Source organism: Amblyomma americanum, chromosome 2, assembly GCF_052857255.1.
Source record: "Amblyomma americanum isolate KBUSLIRL-KWMA chromosome 2, ASM5285725v1, whole genome shotgun sequence".
NCBI classification, from domain to species: Eukaryota; Metazoa; Arthropoda; class Arachnida; order Ixodida; family Ixodidae; genus Amblyomma; species Amblyomma americanum.
The window spans coordinates 19,257,028-19,281,166 of NC_135498.1; the positions used below are offsets into that span (position 1 = coordinate 19,257,028).

The 24,139-nt window shown below is 44.2% G+C and overlaps 2 protein-coding genes across 3 annotated transcripts in view; one reads left to right on the forward strand and one right to left on the reverse strand.

The window, feature by feature from the left end:
* Positions 1 to 160: 160 nt before the first annotated feature.
* cactin (cactin, spliceosome C complex subunit) lies at positions 161 to 18,558 on the forward strand. Its single transcript, XM_077653378.1, has 19 exons — positions 161 to 314; positions 910 to 1,140; positions 1,356 to 1,425; positions 2,526 to 2,579; positions 4,644 to 4,790; positions 5,462 to 5,533; positions 5,623 to 5,685; positions 6,268 to 6,322; positions 6,395 to 6,483; positions 7,583 to 7,733; positions 8,639 to 8,794; positions 10,161 to 10,270; positions 10,994 to 11,205; positions 12,640 to 12,805; positions 14,012 to 14,179; positions 15,069 to 15,152; positions 15,595 to 15,645; positions 17,346 to 17,408; positions 18,374 to 18,558. Exons 1-19 carry the CDS (start codon positions 235 to 237, stop codon positions 18,497 to 18,499), a joined length of 2,148 nt encoding a protein of 715 aa, XP_077509504.1. The 5' UTR covers positions 161 to 234; the 3' UTR covers positions 18,500 to 18,558.
* A 46-nt stretch (positions 18,559 to 18,604) lies between these two features.
* Positions 18,605 to 24,139, reverse strand: part of lin (protein lines homolog) — a 28,233-nt gene continuing 22,698 nt past the window's right edge. The window contains exons 1-8 of one of the 2 annotated variants that reach the window (XM_077653389.1): positions 23,726 to 23,995; positions 23,487 to 23,641; positions 22,413 to 22,698; positions 21,661 to 21,896; positions 20,395 to 20,570; positions 20,189 to 20,280; positions 19,114 to 19,285; positions 18,605 to 18,998 (exon numbers count right to left, since the gene is read on the reverse strand). In XM_077653389.1, the coding sequence (XP_077509515.1) occupies positions 18,605 to 18,998; positions 19,114 to 19,285; positions 20,189 to 20,280; positions 20,395 to 20,570; positions 21,661 to 21,896; positions 22,413 to 22,698; positions 23,487 to 23,641; positions 23,726 to 23,834 (1,620 nt within the window). In that variant the 5' untranslated portion in view covers positions 23,835 to 23,995. Of the gene's footprint in view, positions 18,999 to 19,113; positions 19,286 to 20,188; positions 20,281 to 20,394; positions 20,571 to 21,660; positions 21,897 to 22,412; positions 22,699 to 23,486; positions 23,642 to 23,725; positions 23,996 to 24,139 lie in introns of those variants that run through there. The other variant, XM_077653390.1, reaches the window with a different exon arrangement.

The following is a 24,139-nucleotide window of genomic DNA, read 5'->3' on the forward strand; positions in this document are numbered from 1 at the left end:
GCTGACCCAACCTACAAAGCCTAATAGCCAACATAAAATATAATTTAAAAAATTGTGCTAATTTTCACAGATTAAAATCAAAATAAACAACAGTCCAACGCTGAACATTACACGAACACAGAAAACAGAAAACGATGTTAGCGTTAGCTATCATCGTCAAGGCGTAAGCAGTTACTGCTGAAAATATGGCCGCTTCCTGTGCGATGTGAGAACGTACGCCACTAGCGAAGTGAAATGGATAGTTCAAGAAGCAGACACAGATCGCGATCCGGATCTCGGTCCCGACATCGAAGTGAACGGAAAAGGCAGAAACAGTAAGTGTGCTGCGCATCATTCGCCTTACTGCCTGCAGTGCGCAGCCAGATCGGGGCCACACTCCTTTTGATGTGTCTAATCGCTGTAAGCGAAGCTAGCCTTGAAACTTGTTGCTGCAGGGAGCACCGACGTGTTTGCCGAGTATTGCCTCATGGTCTTGTTGAGCTGTAATAAGAATACTGCCTCATGGTCTTTTTGAGCTGTTATGTTTGAGCTGTTACGTAGTTTAGTAGAACTGCGTCACCAAGTCTGGAAACTGAAACACAAACATGAATTCGCCGAACATTGCCTTAGGTTGTGAATCTGTTAGGCAGCAGTGAGGACTGACCAAATAACTTGACTGTGTAGTTGACAGGAACTCGATCGAATCCCGGAAGATTTCGCGCGCCTTTAATCTTGCTGCACAGTTCATCGTGCGGATGATCGGCTACTCTGTCATAGCTGTTTTGAAGCATTGATATTGTGTGGTGACGCCCGAGTGTCCACAGCGCCGTGTCATTTGTGCTTTCTCGAAGTTTTGAAGTGGCATTGGTGAATATCTGCCTTCTCTGTTCATATGCACATGTTTGTTTACTTTATTTTTCCCCTAACAAGCCGGTCACCTGTTTCGCGCAAGCGTTCGAAGGATAAAAAGCGCTCTCGGAGCAGACATGCAGACAGCGATGAGCGGAGAAGCCGAAAGCACCGCGACCGACGACGTTCATCAAGCAGCAGCAGCACGTCGAGCTCGTCGAGCAGCAGAGAGGACAAGTCCAGAAAGAGCGCGGTCATTCCCCTCATTGAAGAACTGGAGAAGGAGAGGCAGCGCCTCAAGCTGGAGAAAAAGTAAGGCCATGCTTCATCACGAAGATCCGAAATACGAGACTAGCATGAGTACAGATCTGAAACTAATCTGTGTTGTGTGCCATTGCTTGCCGCAGTTGTTTGTAATTTGTGATATTTTTCTCGCGTTTAAATGAAATGTAATCCCACAAGTACTTGGCTGCTTGGTCACGCATTGCAGGAGTGTAAAGCCTTCTTTTCTATATCATGTTCTCTAGGAAAGCCAAGGAAGCAATGAAAGCGGCTGAAACGCCCGAGCAGAAACGTTTGCGGCGACTGGCCAAAAAGGTAAACTTTTTTTTCTGCACAGTTTCTTTGTTGGTGAGAAAAGAAAGATTTTGGTGTTCTCTTCAGTGTATTTTTGGAGCAGTCCTGAGCTATAGATTTGGTGTATGACTTTTTCCTTCTCTTAATTCACTCTACTTTCACGAGAAAATTGTGCATATCATCAATACCTTTCTTTAGTCAGGGCCTTTGCCATTGATTATTTGTTATTTAAATTTGTTAGCTCTTTTTGGCATGGCTGGCAATTACTTATGGATAACTTGTGTGTTGTAATAGTGGCAATGGCATCTTATAATTTTATATCATCCTGCTTTGCGTGCACACTAGTTGAAGCTGTGAACGCGAAGAATATGCAAGTGTCTCTGCACTGTTATTGCAGTTTTAGTACATTGTACACACTAACTAATCATGTGCAAGAGTATTCCAAGTCTGCTGTGCACATGTGCATTATACCACAGAAAGCCTTACAGCTTACCTGCATATTTTTAAGAGTTTGCCTTGTGGCTCTCACATTGCTCATGTGCATGGCATGGCAGCGTGATGGTGCCCTGCCCAAACACTTCGTATCAAATACACCATCACCACTGCATTCTTCCGTATGATCGCTGACTTTGTGCATTCTCATCCACTCATTTGTTACTTTTTACTTATGCACAACATGCTTTCAACGTTGCATGCAAGATGCACACTGCACTGCTTATGCTGGTCAGTTTTTTTTATTTTTCTGTGCTCCGAAGCCATTTCGCTCCCTTATTTCACTTCACTTATGAGAAAGGCATTCCTTTCTCTGGCCGGCTTGTTGGTTTTCTTCCATTGATTGCTCTGAAATCTTAATGTAGCCAACAAGTGGTGCAGAAGTACATCTTGCGCACAATTGATGCAGGAATTCTGCAAAAACTGTAACTCATTAGTCACAGAATATGTGGGCCCCTTGACGTTCACAAGAAAACTTATTTTTTTATTGGTCCCACTATGTTTATGAATGTGGGCTTTTGTACTCTGTACTGTACAATTGTATTTAGGGAGAAAATGTTGCAAACTAGTCATTACACGTGACTTATAAATTTTTTGCTTCTTGTGGACCTACACACTTTGCTTTCCAGGAGGCCAAGGAGCGTAAAAGAAAAGCAGAGATGGGCTGGGACGAAGAATACCTGGTAAGTAAATGCACAGGCACTCATTGCTGTGTACTGGAATCGCCGAACCACAGCATTAAAACTGTCCAGAAGCCTCCATTACGACATCTGCCGGAGATGTGCTGCCAGCAGAACGCACCGTAATTTACAATGTTCATAGCAGGCATCAGATGTGTGAAGTCTGTGGGACACTGTTATGGTGTTTGTATTGCTGAATTATTTCTGAGGTGTAACTTTATTCAGTACATATATTTGTAGGCACAGTTAACCACCGCTTCTAAATGGGAAAAAATGCAGTAAAATTTCTTAAAATTGAACTCGTCAGATGTGGCTTCCAAAGATTCTTCAAGGCAGTCATTGACATTGTTTACGCTCAGTGGATACTTCCTGAAACCTACACACCCCACACGCCTTGCAAAGGTAGCACATTTCATTGTTATATTCGTTCTCATTCGGGAGGATCATGGAGAAGAGGCTCATTTTTAGCACAGTAGAGGCGTGGAACATTCACTGTCATAGCACTGTTTACACGTTACTTTATTTTTTTGAGGATTGAGTCCTGTGACAGTATACAATAGCAGCAAAGTAGGCTTGACTTGAGGTACCCTCTGTTTAGTCTGCAGTTCTTGTAATGAACAGCTGAGACAAAGTATTGCTGTAGGTGCTTATGTCACTAATATTTTTCCTTCTTAAATAACAAACTGTAGTTCCAAACCGCAGTATATTCACTTGAGCACATTGGATTAGGAAATAGTTAACTGACCATAGGGCAAGACACAGTGCAGGAAGCACTAGGACTAGGAAACAGAAAGTAGAAACAAGTTTACAGTAGAATCTCAATGATACGAACACGGTTGATATGAATTTCAGGATGATACGAATTTATCAAATTCCCTGGCCGGTGTGCATTGTGTACAATTAGGGCCCTTCGTTTTCAAGTTTTATTTTTTCTGGAATCGGGGGGGTAAAAATGGGGCGATGTTTTTCAAGCTCAAATTCGGGTGCAAATCAGATTATTCAAAAAACATTTCCGTAGTGCAGGTTTTTTTGGGTCATCCACAAATTCTTGTGGTGCCTTCAGCTTTTTGAACTGGAAAACCAGCATCGCCCACAGAAAAAACGGCAAATGCTCCTCGGAGGAAACACTCCAGTCAATTGCAACAACCGACTTTCATGACGTCTTGGGTAATCCCCTTAGACCTGCTAGAGTGACGTCGCAGGGCTTGGCAGATGAAAGGGGACTCACCATGGCTTAATCAGACTAACCGCAGGATCATGAAAATTGGTAGGTGCCATTAGCTTCTTTGAGTAGCATCTACCACTTTGTTCTTGTGTTGTATTTGACTATAGAAGACTGATTTTTGGGAGAAATCGGGTTTAACCGGATTTTGAAGAAGCATGTTCGGGGTGCCACAATCGGTTGAAGTAAAGTTTTACCCAAAAGCAAAAGGCACTATGTACAATGTACAGAATTTCGAAGGTTCCAAACACTCAATCTCTCGTTCCACTATGGACAATACAAATGCGTGAGCAGTGACAGCATCCTCGAGTACTAAGCGCTGCCCGTACATCGCTGGCGCCACAATAGCTAGTCGTGCAATGCGCGCCGCAAGCAGTGAGCAGCGCACACATGGCCCGCACATCGTTCATTTTGAGAGTGAGCATGGGCAGGGTCTATATATTGCCAACATTGCAATTACCGATTGTGCTGTACACACCATGAGCTGCGGCCGTGCAGCTGTAACTAAATCCCATCAGTCGTAAACGGATCTGTGTGAATTCATTTCCCATGTTTCTGAACACTGATTTTGTTCATTTTGGCTGGTACAAAATTTGAATGATAAAAATATTTTTCGCAACCCGTGAGGTTAGTATCATCAAGATTCTGCTGTATTGTAGCGACATCAGCTTCTCATCTCTTTGTTCATTGTGAGCTTGGAATAAATGTGCATGGTCACATTTTCCTTTCTCGTCCTTCCCATGAGCTGGGATTCCAGCAAACACTGTGCTGCAGCATTGCTTACTCCAGGAGTTCTGTAATGCACTGTGAAGCAGCTGCACTCACTCCTGGCTGTTGCGTTGCAGGGTTACACCAACACTGACAACCCATTTGGTGATGCCAACCTGCTCAAGTCGTTCAAATGGGAAAAGAAGTATGAGCGAGAGGGACTCAAGAATGTCTCCGAGGAAGAGCTTGAGCGCAGGAACCGGCTGAAGCTGGAGGAGAACAGGGTGAGAACAACTAGCTGTTGAAGTGTGCCTTAGTGCACAGAAAACTATCGTAAAAACCCACGTGTAATACGGACTCACATGTTTGGATCCACATATAATATGAGAAAATATTTGACATCCTAAAATCTGGAAAAAAAACACTCATTTTTTATATATGGCGGTTTTTTTGTAGTAAGAGTAATTCAAAATGATATTGACTGCCCACAAAGTGAATAAAACATGCCCCATCATGCTAATAGCTTGTCACATGGTCATGCTTTTGCACTAAAATTTGTCAGTCATAAACTATGCTTTTGTCTGGCTGTGAGAGTGTATGGTCAGAAACCTGGACCAGTTATTCCTGGGCCAGAATTTCTATACTTATTTGTTTGAAACAAATTATTGCATTTTTGTCAGGAAAACCACTAGAAATATATTTGTTGTACTGCTACGTAAAGTAAATCACAAGATGTGATATCTCATCAAGATTTGGGTGCTAACAAAGCTGCAGTAGAAGTTCAAGGTTTTCTTGTAAAGTTGCTCCCAGATACACAGGCCTCACTGTGTGTGTGTGACACTTGTTAGCTGCAGGTAAACAAGGAGGCAGGATGAGTGGAGACAAGAAGGAATGCAGCATATGCAAGCAGTTTTGGCTCAGTGTATGACTGTCTCTTTTTTTTCCACCCACACAGAGAGAACTGGAGAAGGTCAAGCAGAGACGGCTGGAACGAGAGAGGGAACAGGAAGAGCGAGAGGAAGAGATGGTACGTCTATATAAAATAGCTATATAGTGCCTTCTTGGTACTGTAGCCTGCATTGCGAGTCTGGTCGTGCAATCTTTGCCTCATTGCAGACACGCATCCAGAGAGACAAGGAGGCAGCTCAGTTCCAGGAGTGGGAGAAGCAAGAGGACATTGTGAGTTCACTTCATCCGGCTTTCAGTCCGGCTTTCTTTCCTTGTCGGCCTACAACAGCCGAACACAGATTCTTGGTGTTTAATGAGTCTGTACGCAGATATTTACTGGAGGATAGTTGTGCACGTTTCAACCTAGTAAAAGGCATACTTCCAGTGGCCGTATGCAAAAAGTGCATCTGCCAGAAGCAAAACTAGACAGGTCTGCTAAGAAGAGAAATGCACAGAATATGAGTACAGCTCATACATATTCAATGCTGCCTACAGAAAACCAAATCAGTTTTGATGGCGAAATGAAAAGATGATTAAAAATTTTGTTTTTTGCTCACTGCGGTGGCTCGGTGGCTGTGGCATTTGGCTGCTGATCCCGAACTCGCAGGATTGAACCTTGACCACAACGGTTGCATTTTGATGAAGCTGAGGTGCAAAAGATGCTTATCTGCTGTGCTATGTCAATGCACATTAAACAACCCTAGGTGGTCAAAATTGATTCAGAGTACCACTACGGTGTCCCTCATAGCCCATGTGTTAAGCAAGCGGGTAACTCAGGCCATGTTCCTCAAGTGTGTCCCCCTTTTCCTTCAGTTCCACCTGCAGCAAGCCATCCTGCGGTCCAAGATACGCATTGAAGATGGAAGAGGTAAGTGGTTTGCAAGAGAAGTGAATAGGGAGCAGTAATTAATCTGGTGTCCCATTACTTTTCCCCCACCAGCCAAGCCCATCGATCTGCTTGCCCGTTACATCAGTGCTGAGGAAGAGGACTTTGGAGTGGAAATGCTTGAGCCCTACATCTACCTCAATGTGAGTAGGCCATATGTTTTTCTTAACAGGTGAAGCGACAAAGCTTTTGATGGAAGGGATGTTTTGTCTTCCTGCTGGAGTGTTGTTAAAATTGCATTTTAAAAATATTTGGACTGAGAGCATGCCATGTGTATGCCTTACCAATGTAGTCAACATTGTCGTGCCGCATTCACTTAAAGCTGCGGTACAATCGTGCTGACAAACTTTAATAAACAAAAAAATTCGTATCAGCCAATAAGGAATGATGTCAGACAGGGACACACAATGTCACCAATGCTATTCACCGTCTGTTATAGGGGGTATTTAGAGGACTGGATTGGGAACAGTTGGGGATAAGAGATAATGGAGAATACCTAACTAATCTGCAAATCGCTGATGACATTGCCTTGCTAAGTCGCTCAGCAGATGAACTGCAAAGCATGATCAATGAGTTAGACAGGCAGAGCAGAACAGTGGGTCTAAAAATTAATATGCAAAAAACCAAAGTAATGTTCAGCAGTCCCGGAAGGGAACAGCAGTTTATAATTGGTAGTGAGCTGCTGGAAGTGGTACCTTGGTGTCCCTTTAAATTGTGAGCTTTTACAAAACAAAACAGGACACTAGAGTTTCAGCCACTTCTTATCATTGGCGATGCCAGCTGATAGCCATCAGTGACAATCCCCAAGATGAAGCAGCTGTCTTTTTGTCGCTTTCTCTTGTCAGCCGCTCGCAACACTGCAACAGCATCTGGAACGGACATACTTGTGTCCATTGATTGGTTGTGAGCTTTGTGTCTTAAGTCTTCTTTGTTCTAGTATATCCTTAAGGTGCTCGCGATACTTAGTGGAATGAGAACGCATGCAGTTTATCAAGTGTGGCATGATAAGTTCTCAAATACAACTGACAGCTAGGTGTGCAGGAAACCCAGATATGACAAGGCAACGATGATGTGAGCAGTAACATGTTTTACCAGTTTGAATTTCAGGCTTTTGCAATCATCACGTGTGTGTGTTTGTGTGTGTGCTTGCTTGCGACATGTGTTACTGTATCCTGGCGTTGAAAGGTGGCATCTATAACCTTTGTTTAGTTGAGCTCAGGCATTCCTCTTCATTCCTCATAGGGCCTTACAATGGAAGACCTGGAGGATCTTCAGGAGGACATCAAGGTCTACATGGAGTTGGAAAACAGCCGTAACCTGAGCTACTGGCGAGATGTGCAGATTATAGTTGAGGAAGAACTGCGCAAGCTCCGACGCCTGGATGCGTCCTCTGGTGATTGTCCGGGCCTTTTAGGTCCCATTCCTACTTGGCTAAAAGCTATCTTCGCTAAACCCATCTTTTATGGATATCATTTCTGGAAACGAAATGGCCTCATTCAAGTGGGGAAACACCTTTAGCTTGCAGGCCTCACCTGCCAGTATCGCTGTGTTAGATGCATGTTGCCTTGCTTCTAATGTTGTCTTTAACTAAGTCATTTCACTACTGTGCCATGGCCGCTTACTTGTGAGAGGGATGTTATATACAACTCATTGTGCAATAACTGGCGTTAGTTGCTGTACTTGTTTAATGAAAAATGCGAAGTGTGTACTGCTTCTGCTGGCAAAATGAATATGGCGATGCACAACTATGTATTAGCCATTCAGCTTTCAGATGTTTGGGTACTTCGATTTAAGCACGTTTTAGAAAACAGTTCTAACACCTAGGATTAGCTTTTGCACCGTAGTAATCTTTTAGTATAGTCATTCTGCTTTGTTGTCAACGTTCATTTTGAACTGTATGACTATATTGAGAAGCTTTGCACCTTATACTGAAGATTATAGCTTCACGAATTTGTGTTACCTAGTCATAAATGTTTAGACAGGCGAACACAAACTGGCCTGCGTTCTGAACACACACGGGAAACTGGGCAGACTTTGGGGTGTACCTCTGTCCACCAACTGGTCGTAATTGTTCAGTCAGCTGTGAAATTTGTAAGCTAGCATGCTCACAGTCACTCTTGCATGGTTCCCTTGGTATTTTCAGAATTCCAGCTCCTAACTCTCTAGAGCTAGTTAAAATGTGCTCATTGTATTTAATTTCTTTAAAGTTCTGCCAGTTTGTTTCTTGTGCTTATTTTTTAGTCCCCATGCATGTTTGATTGCCAGCTCTGATGTTGTGATGTGGCGTGCACATCACAGTGGATGCCCTGGTCGGGGAGCGACGGGAAGGCATCAATGCAGCTGTCAGCCAAGATGTTGTGGAAGTGTTCAAGGGCAAGACCCCGGGCCAGCTTCAGGCACTGTACGAGCAAATCGAGCGGAGAATTCACTCCAAGGAGGAGGGACTCGATGTCCGTGAGTGATTGGAAAGCCCGTTAGGCTTCGCACCATCTGATAACCTCTGCTAGCAATCTGTCTTGGCCATCGGCACATGGCTTGAGAATTTCATTGATGGTGGTGGTGGTGCTAATGTACAGGCGGAATTAGCCTTACAGTGGCATGTTGGTAACCGCTGTGCCTGGGTCGCTGATTTGTACGGTCACGTCTCTACGACTGATCAATAAGGCTAGTCTCCTCTACAAACTTCAAGAGTGATTTTGACAATAATCGCCACTCAGTTCATTACCATGGTTTGCAAATTGAAGTGATCAGAAATTTGATTTGGCTTTTCTTTCTAGGTTGGATTTACATTGTATTTACAGTGCACATTATACAGTAGTGAACAAGGATCACAATGTAGAACCCATCAGTGGGCCAAAATGACAATTTGAAGAATTTTTTTTTATTTTTCAACCTTGTTTTGTTTTATGAATACCTTAAATTTAGCGAGGATCTTGCACATTGTCTGTGCTAGGGAATCTGCAGATTACATCTGTTGTGTGTCTGTGATGAGGAAACGTCTCGTACTAATCCAGGGGCTTCGCGCAGGACAGTTACATACCAGTTTGTCCAGTTTGTCATGTAGACTGAAAGCCTCATAGCTTTAGTTATATCTCTCACACTAGGGTGTGCAAGTTGGCTATGCAGTACATCAAATCCTACGCATGAAAGCATGCTCTGAGTGACTTGGCTCGCTATCTACATGTGGTCTCCGTACTGTTTGATGCTCAAATGTTAATGGTTTCTGTTGGTGTATCCTTTTGTAGGTCAGTGCAGTGCTGTAACACATACTTGCAGCAGCTGTTTCAAGCATTGGTTCACTTTAGTGGCCGTCGTAAAATTATATTGGATGCACAAGGAAGTGAATCACTATACTATCAGGCACAAACTCTCGAACTGGGTTCCTTAGAATCCTTCAGTACATTGGAGTGCCTTTTCTATTTCCCGAGCACTTAAATCCATGTATGTTTCAATGCCCATCATTTCTTTGCGGCTTTTATTTTGGGACTAATCATAGGGCAGTTGCTTATGACGGGCTGTTTCACACTACATCCAGTCATTATTATGTAATTAAATCTGAACATTTTTTAAGAAACCGCACATCAACATGACCTTTTATGCATGCACGTGAGGCAGGAAGGGACAGAAGCCAAAACATGTGGGGTTCCGCAGCACCTTTTGAAATCAGTTCCGAGTTCCTTGAGCCTAAATAACCCCTGCTAGTATGGCTCGTCTATCAACTTGATCTATCCCCTTTGGGTAGGCAGTAGCTTATCTGCTGTCATTTAAGTGATTTGTGCACATGATATGACCTTTTCTTTGTTTTTTTTTTCTTTTTCAGCCTACTGGGAAACGCTCCTGTCCCGCCTGAAAGCATACATGGCACGGGCACGGCTACGGGAGCGACACCAGGAGAACCTCAGGCGCAAGCTTTTCCAGCTCAAACAAGAGGTGCGTATGCTGGCCATGCTAAGTAGGTAAAGGCAGTGGTGCAAACAGAACTGTGTCATCATAACAGCGGGCCTTCATTGCATGCAGCAAGGCCCGAGTATGGAACGCGTATACTGAATTGTCAGTACCACATATTATGTTAATCATATGAAGAGCAACAGACAAATCATTGTAGTCACCTGGAAGCAAAGCTGTTTTATGATAGCAGTTGTTACCTTATCCCATAAATCCCATGTTATGAAGGATGGTATGCTAAATGGCTTTAAATGTGGAGTTCTTAACGCAACTACTGTGAAGCTGTTGGCTGGTGCAAGTGGCTTATACGAAAAGTTGTACTTCATATTGCAAGCATGCATCTGCCGCTTTCTGAAAACCAGATGCTTCAACTGGTAATCAAATGTTTTGAAGCGGAGTTTTACATCTGACATGAATAATTTAATGACTCAATCAATGAATGAAGTGGCAAGTGAATGGCTGATTGAGTGAATTAATTGGAGAGAGAGAGGGGGGCAGTTGATTAATCTTTCTTGATTAACGGAGGATGGCTGCTTGACCTTCTTAAAGGAAATTTTGGTGAAGAATGAGTATCGGGTTGAGTAGGGAAAGGAAGCGCAGCCTAGATGAGTGTGGCAGTACCATAAAATTTTGTCAGCAAGGTGACTTTCAATTGGGGTTGCTGACAAAGTGACTGACCAAAGGGCATGACACTTGTGGCTGCTGCAGCAAGGTGTGGAAAGCGGACCGCTCTTCCCTTGTGTGAAGACTGAACCTGCCGAAGAAGTCAAGGCAGAGCCCCCTGAGCCGCAACCCAGCACCTCTGCTGCTGCTGCTGCAGAGGGTAGCGGTGAAGAACCCGCTGTAAAGATAGAGGACGAGGAGGAAGGGGGAGAGGATGCCGCAGAAGCTGAGGAGCAGCCTACAGAACCAGTGCCCGAGTAAGATTCCTGCGGCCAGTTACTGTTTCGCGTGTGAGGTGCTTGCTGTAGAAATTACAAAAGGCCTCTGGCATGTCCTTTTTGTTCGCCGGCTAGCTTTGTGCAAGACAGCCGCAAACGTTCCACTTGGTAGAGTAAGAATGCATGCTGCATTCGCTTCTCTGTCTAGCACACAACCATGCTGCATGCATGTAGCATGTGTTTCCATAAGAAAAACGCAGCTACTAATGTAATGTTTTCTGTTGCCATATCTTGTGTGCCGAGCTAAGCGCTACAGTTTCAGTTGACTATGAAATCGGTGAATTGAAAACATAATGGTCACAAGGGTAGAACTGCAGGCTGGTTGATTGTCCATGCTAGCAAAACAGCTCGAACGGCATCAACAAAGACACTAAGGGGCCATACACAGCCCAGCCAGACCCAGCCCACTGGAAAGAAAAGGTTCAGCTTACTGTGCATGACAGCCACTTGCAGAGTGAAGGTAGCCTGCAAGGCTACAGTTGTGCTTTCTGTAAAATAGGCAGCGAAGTTCACACTCTCAGTAAAATCAGAAACCAGTTCCTCAGTATTTCGTGCTTCTGTTGACTGCATTTGCTCGCACAGTGGAAGATTACAGGCCCATTTGCAAACCCGACTCTGTATATATTCACTCGACGTAAGTAATGAACGCCGGTACAAGAGGAGCCACAAACATTGTCAAGTCACTGCCGGCATTAATTCAAACACTGTGCCAATGATTTCGTAAGTTCTTCCGCCGGAAGCACTTTGGGGCGCCCTTGTTGTCATTATCTGCCAGGTTTGTTTGCGAACAGAAAAAAACGTTGTACGCGTGCTTTTGTGGTCTCTCATTTTATGTGCATCTGATGGAAGAGCATGTCACAGTTGTTTTTCATGTCGTAATTACTACAGCTAGAATATTTCATGTGAAATCATTTTCGATTTTCCCCCAGCTTTTTTTCAGATGCTGATTTGTTCTAGTAGTATGCAACACTGTGATTGTGCCTTCCTTTTTTTTAATTCCTAATTATCTAATAGCCTTCTCCACCTTAATTAGAAAATTAGTCAAATAGGGATGCAGTAAATATAAGGGGCAATGCTCATTGAAATATTGTGCACTGTATAATATATCTTGTCTTGTTTTGCTGCTACCAATATTAATATTCATTTAGTTTCAAAAAGGTGTCTTGACACTTTTGGTATCTGCTGGAAGGCCGTTGCTAAGTGTATTTGGTTAATCTGTTGTGCTCACATTTGCCTTAACTCTTTTGGGCTGTCACTGTAGCCAAACCCATTCATAGCCACAGAGCGGACACTTGGTGTGTAGAACAGAAAAAGCACGAGAGGAAGCTTGCATCTGCAAATAACTTTGTAAGGAATCATGTAATGAAGGGATGCTGATGATGCTTGATGCCTTGTTGCATCTTCCTTCTTCAGGGACCCCATTGCCAAGTGTGAGGAAGAGTATCGGGCGGGAAGCTACAGCCCACGGCTCCTGCGACCCGAAGAGCTTGAGCCAGGCACGCTGCTGATCGATGGCGATGATGACGAACAGCGACTCGAGTTCGCCAGACAGCAGCTGATGGGCACAGGACGCATCCAGGCAAGCATTAGTTCCTTTGACACAGCATCGTGTCACATCACGTGCTATCACCGATGTCCTAGATACTTCAGGCACTAAATGCTGCAGCCATTAGTGCGCAAGCAGCATTTAGTGAGGAGCGAGACAGCTGTCCCAGTGCAGCAGCGACTTCTTTATTCGGATCCTAATGGCTGCTGTGAGGCATTTAATTAATTCTTTTAATATAAGCACACACCGGCGCCTTCAAAGCACACCTGGCAAGCTACTCTGCCATTGCATTCATGACTACAGACAATGCTAGGAGCCTGCATTTAGTGCCACCAGGCGTTGGCTCTGCGTGCATCTCCATAAGCACCCCTCTTTTCATGCAACATTATTTCAACATTGGTGCAAGACCAACCTTGCAACAATTGGAGCATTTATGCCTTCCACGTATTCTTATATAGTACTACCACTTGCTATCACTTGCTGAAGCCTGCCATCGTGGTGGACTCGCTGTGCATGAACAAATTTATGGTCAGTTCAATGGAGCTTGAGGTTGCCGATGGGGTTTCAAATGTGCATGGAATCAGATAAATTTGGTCACACTAACCACACATGTGCACACGTTGTGTGGGGATTGTGATGGGAGCAGCAGTACAGGATCAGTCAATTGGTTTCTTTTTGTTCTCACATGTGGGTGCAGAGAGGCACCAAAATAAGAACATGTTGCATTAGGTATCCGTGTAATTGCTGTTACTTCCAGCGCTGCACTGTGCGTGATCGGAGCTGTGCATTTTATGCTTGCAATATAATGGTCTTCATTCCCAGCTGTAATGTCAGTGAAAGCTGCTTCTCTTGAATCACCTGAGTGCAGCAAAGAAGGAGCAATTCTTTATACCACTGAGTACACCTAATAAGTCTTTCTGCCACTAGGTGACACAAAACAAAGATCTTTTTTTTTTCTGCACAAGTAGTGGCATCCCGATAGTGTGTGCATTAAATTTTTTTATGCAAAGCATATACTTTAGAGCTTTTTCCTTGGTAGGTCTTTTACCAGGAGTTGTGATAAATCGCCAGCTGCAGGTTAATTTTCTTTTAGAGCTTTGGACTAACTTTTTTTTTATCTTTTGCCGATATCGAAAGGCTTAGCGTTTGCAATCATGCTGTTAATTTAGCTCTTAGCCCATGAACTTGCCTGGGGGTGTCTTGTTGTAATAAAGTGAATCAAGTTCAAATAAAATGCAGAACCTGGACTGCACCGAAGCTGAGCGAGCATTCGAGCATGAAGCCAGGCGAGGAATGAATGCCGATGAAGCCTCATTCAGCGTAGAGTCACCACTTCAGGACAAGACGTACCTCTGGTCAGACAAGTATCGGCCACGCAAGCCCCGTTACTTCAACCGCGTGCACACGGTAAGCCAACGCTGAGCCATTTTCGACTCCTCTCCATTGCACTTGAATCTGCATTTTAGCGAAAACTGGAAAACTTCTGTGTTAGATGCAGAAAGTGCCATGCACTGTTCTGGTTTCATGACATGGCAAGCGATGGAGAGTGTAGCGCATCGTATTGAACATCTCTTTTATACAGGATATCTTGTGAAGCAGGTAGCCGCCGCCGCGGTGGCTGAGTGGTTACGGCGCTCGGCTGCCGGCCCGAAACACGCGGGTTCGATCCCGGCCGCGGCGGTCGAATTTCGATGGAGGCGAAATTCTAGAGGCCCGTGTACTGTGCGATGTCAGTGCACGTTAAAGAACCCCGGGAATTTCTGGAGCCCTTCACTACGGCGTCTCTCATAGCCTGAGTCGCTTTGGGACGTTAAACCCCCTAAACAAAACCTGAAGCAGGTAGCCATAGTTGAAGAGAAAAAAGTCTTCTTTTTAGCACGTCCTGCATTACACATGGTGCCCTATTTTCTTGCTACCAACTTTCGCCTCTGGTCAGCCTCTAGTTTCTGGACTGGATAATCTTAGGAGCCTGACTGTGGTGCTTTTGTTTAAAAAGTAGTATTTGCATTGTTCTCGGTCGCACTGTTTCATCACAGTCACTTGATTTTCTTTGGGAAAGTACAGTTTATGTTTCTGCGAAGGAAATGAAAATTTACCAAGGAAATAAAGCTAAAATAAAACTAAGAAATTAGATAAGTTTCGGGACCCACGTGGATCTCTTGTTCACAAAATGATATCCTGGGGCCTGTGTAATCTCATGAAATGACGTCTCAAGACTTGTACAGGTCCCAGATGGTGCCTCGTTAAACCCCCAGCTACAACTGATGTCTTTTATGCTCTTTGCTTTCTTGGTCAGGGCTTCGAGTGGAACAAGTACAACCAGACCCACTACGACATGGACAACCCACCGCCCAAGATCGTCCAGGGCTACAAGTTCAATGTGAGACTGTGCATTGTTTCGCACGCCTAAGTCTCCTGGGTTTTGTACTGAATTTGAGAAAAACCGAAAAACAGTTTCCTAACTGTTCAGCTTGTGCGAGAATTTGTCTTAACTCAGTATGGCTTGAAGAGAGTCTGCCATACTCTCATTATCTGATCCTCTTGATCATTTTTTGTCCAGCTTCATAATTAGGGCTGTTGAAAATGTCTTGTGTTCATGTTTATATGGCTAGCACTGAATCTAGCATTGTCCTTACTAAGTTGTGTGATGCTCTATAATGAGGTTTTTTTTTTTCTTCTTAGTATGTCATTGTCTGGTTTTTTGCAGTCTCCGTCTTTGTTGCCCATATTTGGACGTTACTGCCTGCCACATTATTATATGGTGCACAATGAAAAGCCATAGTGCGCTGCCCATAACAGACGTGCCCTATTTTTCCTTGCAGATTTTTTATCCTGATCTAATTGACAAGAACCAGACACCAGAATACTTTTTGGTGAGTTCTTTCTGCTTTGTCCTCACGTCAGTGCATAAAAGCAAAGCAGCCAAGCAAATTTCCTACCGGAAGAACTTAAAGGTACACTGAAAAAAATTTGGCCTGTATCATTAGATCAGAGGTTCTCAAATCTTTTAGCCAACAGGTTTTAGATAATCCTGAGGAATCCCGCATGTCTTGGCTTCCGTTCCTTCCTGCGTGACATCCATGCAAAAAAGGAGCCTGCAGATACATGGCACCTCAAGGAATAGCACCTTGAATTATCGTGTATTGCCTCATATAAGTCGACACTTTTTTTCACAAAAATGAACATCCGAAAGTGCGGGGTCAGCCTATACGTAGAAACAACCGAATTGCGGAGCTTAAATTAGTTTCGGCCGCGCCATGGGTAGCGCACACACCCTGCACTCGAGCCCATTTCAAGCAGGATGCACGGAACTCCATATGTAAAAAGAAATAGTTTATTCACAGGCGAATTCTGCAAACGAAAATTCAAACTGCATGCCGGTTACTCGGCTCGGTTACGCTGGCAGTCTTTTTCCCGGAAAACCGATAGGTAGCGCAAGTGCATTGGTTTTTTTCGGTAACCTCCAGAGCATGCGTTAGGCTGGAATCTGAAACTACAGGCCTGCTGGCAGTTCGGCGTGAGCCAGGCCACACACACACGACTGTGGAATGCGTGCCGTTTTATCGCCTTTGATCTCTACTTGCCTCCAACTGCTGTTCTTGCGATTGCGTCATTAAATGTCTGTTGCATTGAGCTATGCGCATGCCGTGATGCCATACCGCTGGAAACTGTAACAATGAGTACACTGTTGAGATGCATCCTCATTTGGCTAGCAAAGAAGGGGACCGTCCACGTATGTTGAAGTAATCACTTTTTGTGCCAGCAAGGTTCCCAAGTTGGGGGGGGGGGGGGGGGGGGGGGGTTGACTTGTATTTGGAGCCGACTTATACACAGCAAAATACGGTAATAATGAATTGCTGTACAACGGAACAGTCTGCTGTAAGCACTTAGTGATAACCAGTCTCAAAATTAAGCAGATGGAAGGAAAGGTGGGGGGTGAGGCATACAAGGATTTAGGTGCTTAGGGAACATAAAGCGCTCCGAGGAACCCAGGGGTTTCTTGCAACCCAGTTTGAGAACCCCTTCGTCTGATTACTGTGTTCCGGCAACAAATAGCCTATCTGAAGACAGGGATTTTATGAGATAGAAAAGGTAAAAAAAATTAACTGCAGGTGTCACCTCTACCAGCCGTTTTCACAACCAAACCGAGATTGCTTCAAGACCGATCTCTGTACATGGATCTGTGAGGTTAGACAGCACCGCTATTAACTTCGAAATTGTGATCATGAGTGGAATGGCGAGGGAAAAAATTGCGACATTTTTTAATCTAATTCTCGATAATTAATATGCCTTTTTTATGCCAAAACCAATGTTAACATAGCCCACAAAGATTCAAAGCATTGAAATTTACCAAGAACAACAATTGATACTTGGCAAGCCAACAAAGCTCACTCTTAAGTCACACATTCACTTTCAAAAAAAAAGGCTTGATGCACAAATACTCACAGCTGAAGTTTTAGTGGGAAAAAAAAGAAAGGCTACAAATATCAGCCACACTATTCTCATGGGCTTCTGTGTCTTCTGTTTGGCATGTAATTTGTACAGCTGCAGCACTTATTGTTACTGGTTTCAGACTCCCATCGAAGGCAACAAAGACTTCTCCATCTTGCGGTTCCATGCTGGGCCCCCCTATGAGGTAAGTTGTGGAGCAGTTTGTTCCTGTAAGCTGACTTATTGAATTTAGTAGTGGGCTTATAGTCAGTCTGAAATAAATATACAGGGTGTCGGGTAGTAACCTACTTTAGCTTAGTATTGCAGGCAGTTTTGGTAAACTGCTGCGACCCTTGAAAAGGTAAGACATACACCCATATTCAGATTTCGATGGAGGCGAAATTCTAGAGGCTTGTGTACTGTGCGATGTACGATGGTCGAAATTTTAGGAGCCCTTCACTATGGCGTCCCTGATAGCCTGAGCTGCTTTGGGACATTAAACCCCCATAATCCAAACCATATTAATTTGTCGCTTTCAACCTCCTCCCTAAACAAAAATTGTTGTTCAGCATGAGTGTACAGCAATGCTTGTAACAATGCTTCTAGGCATATTTCACCTGGTGCTCTCTAGTTAACATCGTCATGATATTTGTGGTCGGTTTTTCCCCATTGTGCCACCTGTCTATAGCTACCCTGCGTAGCGTTCATAGAAGTCAGCTGTCAGTGCTGCCAAGTGCACCCATGTTTACTTCTCAATGTTTTTAAACTTGGATAATTTCTATTTCAGCTCAGTATCCACCAGCTTGTTAGAGGAATTTGATATTTTATGGAAAAGCAGCTAGGCATGCGCATTGTCAGCACAAAAGTTACGTTAACTGTAACCCTGCTCAGCACATGGAGAATTGGTTACTTTTTGTCACAAGGTCTGAGAGTTTTCTATCCGTATTCCCGCTCCAGCTAATGTTCGGTAAAGTAGCTCCCAGCACGCCTTGTAGCCAACAGCATGGCATTGCTCACATGTTTGAAGATTTGTACTTGGTTTCTGTTCCAGCTTCATGCAGTGATAAGGTGTACTATCCTTTTTGCCTCCTGTCATTGGCAGACTTGCTGTGCAGCACACTACACATCTGGAGGCACCTAATCTCTTGCCATTTTGTTCTCTCTTTCCAGGACATTGCATTCAAGATTGTAAACCGTGAATGGGAGTACTCCTACAAGCGTGGATTTCGCTGCCAGTTCCATAACAACATATTTCAGTTGTGGTTCCATTTCAAGCGGTACCGCTATAGACGTTAAGTTCCAATCGCACTGTAATCTTTTGCATATAATTTTGTATAAAAGGATCATAAGCACCAGCCAGTCTCTTTCTATACTTGAATGTGACTAAAGACACAGATCGTTCTAGCCATTTTCATACATCAATTCGCACTGCTCAATGAGCCTAACGAGAGGAGCCACACTGAACGGCAGCAAGTCACGTCTCTGTGACATCTTCTCCAGCTTGATCCGGGTCCTAACAAGCGCTGCCATTGTGACATCAAGTCGAGCATGCGTCTCCGGATTGGACACGTCCTGCACTTCAGGGCGCCCATCCAGTTCACCGTGGCACCTCACAAAGGCTTCCCATTCAGACAGCACCAACTTGAGGTAGCGAACAAAGTACAGTAAGGCGCAGGTTTCCTGGGATGTCACAAAGTCTATCAGAGTGACGTGATCGTTTCCGAGAGAGCCAAGGAACTTCAGAAACATCCTGTGTGGGTTGAGAGTAGGCATGGAGACTGTCCAACTAGCAGGTCTGGAATGTAAACATGATATGCTTAGGGGCAGTACACTTAGTGTTAGAACTTATCACTGCACCTACAACAGTTCATAAACTACTGCAAGCCACCACAAGAGCAGCTCCTCCTCACCTGTGCAAATGTAAGAGTAATGTGCTCAGCAGACACTCCATTAGCTGGTCATCTTGCTCAAGGAATAAATGCACAAGATGGTCAACATCAGATGTGCTAATTATTGAGGGCGTTTTCGACCGAAGCCATGCAAATCCAGCCTCCAGGGCCTCTGGCAGGCCTTCCTGCAGCCCTGCACACATGTTGGAGTCATTAGCATTTTCAAAGCACGTTTTCCGACTTAACCTGAATTGTTAAACATGGAAATTCTAGGGAAGTTTTTTTTTTTTTGTCGGCTTGGTGGTCATGGCGGTCGACTGCTGACCCAAAAGACACGAGTTCAATCCTGGCCACAGTGGTCGAATTTTGAACAAGGCGAAATTCTAGAGGCCTGTGTACCATTCGATGTCAGTGCACGTTAAAGAACCCCAAGTGGTCAAAATTTCCGGAGCCCTTCACTACGGCATCCCTCATAGCCTGAGCCGCTTTCGGACGTTAAACCCCGCCTATAAACCCATAATCAGAAAGTTTATATTTTTTTTTCAAAACACCAATCTATCACACTAGATGGAGCGACTGGTGTTTTAAAACATCTTCCGACTTAACTGAACATGGAAATGGAGGAAGGTTTAATTTTTTTTTGAAATCCTGATGCCTACCCACTCTTCAATTTAATTAACTGTGCCTGGTTCTTATTTCCCCTATTTGGAAAAAAAAAAAAACGCGGAAGGAAAGGGGCCCATAAGTGAGGGGCACTGAACGCACCATGTTAAACAGCACATTATTACTGTGCATGCGGAACTGAGCACTAGCACTGTAACTACGTGGTGCTATAGAGCAAGTTGTTTGTGGCATTATCACATCAGTAATATACAAAGAAAGTAACAAAATTTACAGCATTGAAATTGTGCAACACAGCATGCTGTACTACTACATCGCTGTTTGTTTTGAGTCAGCCCATAAGCAAAAAAACATTAATATTATGGAAAATGAAGCCCGTCTCTACAAAATACTACGTCTTGATGGATTTTTGTAGTTCATTCAAATGCTTAAATTTCATAGAAAAACTTCACTAACAGCAAAATAGTGTACAAACCTTGTTGTAAACATGCTGCAGCAGACTTCAGTAAGACAAGCATTGCCCGTCGAATCATTCTGCTATCTCCCAGAGGCACAGCGGCATCCTGTCTGAGGGATCAACAAAACGGCAGCAGAGGGTTCCCAAGTCAGTTTTGAATTCAGAAAACTTTTACAAGTGAGCCAGCTCGCATCAAGGGCTCGGATGCAAGCAGAAAAACTCACTCTGAATGCTTGAGGCTGGGTTCCTTGCGTGTCCCTGCAAATCCACAAAAACCAGTTCGACAGCAAAGTTTGTCAAACCAGCCTTGCTGCACAGCCTCGATCACTTGCTTTCCAACTGAAGGCACCCACAATGGAACTTTGGAGAACTGTGCTTCTGCTGTCACTGGGTGAAGTCCCTGAGAAAAAATTATGCACATCATTTCACAGAACTTGAATTCTGAACCGTCGGAAGGATCATTGCTGACCAGTTGCTAAGAGTTAATGTAACACATGCACTGCTCCTTACAACAATTACTGTGCGTACTTAGGACACAGAGAACAAGCTGAGGTTGATCTGTATCGACAGAGTGCCACATTCTACTGAGAAAGGGGCCACTTTCACCACGACTAGCCATTTTCGCAGGTAAACCCTGAGACAAGGCTTCATGGCCATCCACTTTCAACCAGTGATCACACAGTCCTTTTCAGTTTGGAAGTCACAGGTTTGCATCGGGGCAAGGAAAAAATTTTGCATTTGTAAATATAATTTTCTCAGCAATAAATGCATCTCTTGCTGTTGAACAAACACCAACCACAAAGAGCCGTGGATTTTTACGAATAACAAAGTATGGATGCTGTTGTCTTCAGTGCCCCTTACTATTGGCTCAAATTTTAGCTACATGGGCCTGCTCCAGATACTAACTCCTTTTTCTTGCATTTTAATTTAGTAGTGAAACAGGCAGAAGCCACATATAAGTTTTCGATGGTGCCAGGTCATCACAGCTGATAGCCTGGTAATATCGTATTCAGTATAGCTTACAATGTGCCAGTGGGAATTATTATGGATTTTTGTAGCGACAGCTACATTACGGTAGAATTTTGAGCCTTCAGCGTGGCGGCGCCACCCTGTGGCTGCGCCGCCATGCTGTTACGTGGTTGGTCACGTGGTGCGGAGCAGCTGCCGGCGCCGCGACACCGTGGCTGATCACGTGGTTTGTTACGTGGTTGGTCACGTGACCAAGTTCCACTCGGCCAGCTGTAGCTATTGCGTCACTCCAGGTTTAACCAAAGCTAAACCAATTTTTTTTCATTATAGATGTTGAACGCATAATGATACATGCAGCAAAAACCTGTGCCCTTCCGATTAGTAGCTAAACGCCTATTTTTGCACAAGCACCAGGCTCCAATTGCTTCGTGAAGAAGGCTACAATGATGGCTTCACTGTTGCAAACCATACTGAGCGTGAATATACATGCAAGACATAGCACAGTAGTTTCTTTGGCTTACCTGATCGAGTATTTCTAGTGCCATGTTTGCCACTAAGGGGTCTTCTCCCATGGACGACTGTATTAGACGTTGAGGCAGTGAGCCTCCCAGTACGTCCATGCTGCAATGGCTGTGCACCAGTCTGAGCCACAGGCTAAGTGAAGGGTACAAAACATCATGTGATGCACCCTCCTGAACAAGTGGCAACATATTGTGCAGACACTTCACAGCTGCCGACAAGATTGCAGAGGAGAGTTCTGCAAAAAACGAATTGTTTCTTTAGTCAAAGCAGGAGTGATGCCAGCACTACCACGAAATGAGTGAGGTTACAGAGAGAATAAAATTACCGGAGAGCCTGTAACTTTCCAAGTCCATTGTGATTATTTATTAATGTGTGCAGAGGTAGCAATGTATAATGCTGCTGGCAGTTTAGCTGGTCTGTCCACATTCGAAGCTTCAGAAGTCATTCGGCCTGGTCTCTTTGCCACTGATGACTTCTTCAATATTTCACAAAGACAGTATTGCAGTCATGTGCTTCAGGCAATGTGTTGTGTGTAGGCAGTTTGATGCAATGTGTAGCTAATTTGGTGTGATGTGCCAGCAACGTGGCACAGCATGTTGGCAGTACTAAAGGTAGTGTTTAAACAATCAAAGAACAAATAGCTTTAAATCTGACAGTGGGTGTGTACCTCAGTTACAAGCACTTGTTTGTAACTACACTGACGCAGCTTCAAGAAATATGAAAGCTACTCGCAGGTGAACGCGCACAGTACCATGCAGGTTGGCTGTTTGCAATGTTGACACTGTCAGTACAGGACAACTGTTGGTGTTCGTTTCTTCTGGATGGCAGCTCTTGGTATCTGCTGTCATCAGGAAAGTGAGCAACTGGCAGCATCGTGTTTTCTCCTCATTCCTTGCCATGGTAAGTCTGTCAAGGTGCTTGCCAAGATTGCTGAAGAAATGTTGCTGTAAATCCATGCTGCATCTTGCCAGGGAGTTTAGGGTGATCAGGCAGCAATGGGCCGTGAACTTGTCAGCAGTCAATAGCTGCAAGTTCATCTGCACAGCACGAATGATAATGAATCAAAGCAGAGAATATGTACCCTGTGTCACAAATATCCTTAGGCCAATGCACTCGTCAACAAAGGGCGCATGGGGCAGTACCACAAAGCATTAATTGCTGTCACTTGTTAGTTTTACGGCGAAAAATGACAATGATTTTCTGTTGCTTTCTTTATAGAGCGAGGAAATTACGGCACCTCTTTCACCAAGAGACACGCGATCTTGCATCCGCAGCGCGTTTTCACCTAGAAACATCAGCATTGGTGCACAGAGATAGCAGTGGCCATTCTTCAATAATCCAAGGTGTAACGGTGTAATGAACAAGGTAGATTTGTGTGTTCGCACATGTGCATGCACGCCTGTCGGCAGGCAAACAGATACTGTAAGCTTCACAAGTTGAACAAAATAAACAGAGGAAGGAATTGTGTTCCGTTTCAAGCAAGTAAAGCAGCTGCAGACTGTACCACTTTTTAGCCGTACAAGACCACAGCCACGCTACAAAAGAAATAATCGCATTCGAAGCTTCCTTTAGATTATAGAGGACGTCTTGCATAAGCAATCGGACAACGCGTTCTCATATCAGCAAAATAAACTCCCTGAAAAAAAATTCATTCTCGCGTCACATTCTATATTTTTGCGCTTTAAAATCAGCCTTACAATTTGCAGTTCCGCAGCACGGAAGAAAAATATATCCACAATGGCATGAAAATGGTAGCTTGGTACGAGTGATGCTGTTAACGGGCTTGCTGCAGTCCTGTATGCATGCAGTAAACCGGCAGCCTTACCAAGTTCTCCGCAGTTTCTTTTTGTGAGAGAGCGGTTACCACTTCCTGGATGACAGGACATATTGCCTTCTTTTGTAATGACTTGCGCGCCGTTTCGAACACTGCATGCAAGGCCGTCAAGCCAAGGAGCGTGTCTTCCCGTTGCAAAGTGCTGCCTGTAAAACGGTTATAATTCCAATGCGTCATGACAGCCCTGTCAGCAAGATATACTCGCATAACCACAATAATGTATTTCCTACCCAATAAGTCGTTAAGGTCATGGTTTATCCAAGAAATCAGGTCTTGTTTTATTTCACAAGCGCATCCGGACAGCAGGCGATCATACGCCTTTTGAAACACCGCAGCCATCCTGAAGTTCACTTCCGAGCACAAGATGCGACACTACACATCCCACGTGTAAGCAAATGGCAGGCTTTTCTATGCTCATGTCTTCATCTCAGGCCGGTCAGGCAGCACAACCAGCAACTCACAAATCTTCTTTTCCAACTCCTGGGCGCAGCCATATTGTTTGTCACTGTTGCCAGGCCTAAAATCAACAATGGACAGAAGGCGCCGAAGACAGAAAAGGTTTTACAAAGGTAGCGCTGCCGTTGATACGAATAAAAAAAAAAATGTGTTTTTGGGGAACGGAAATAGCGCAGTATCTGTTTCAC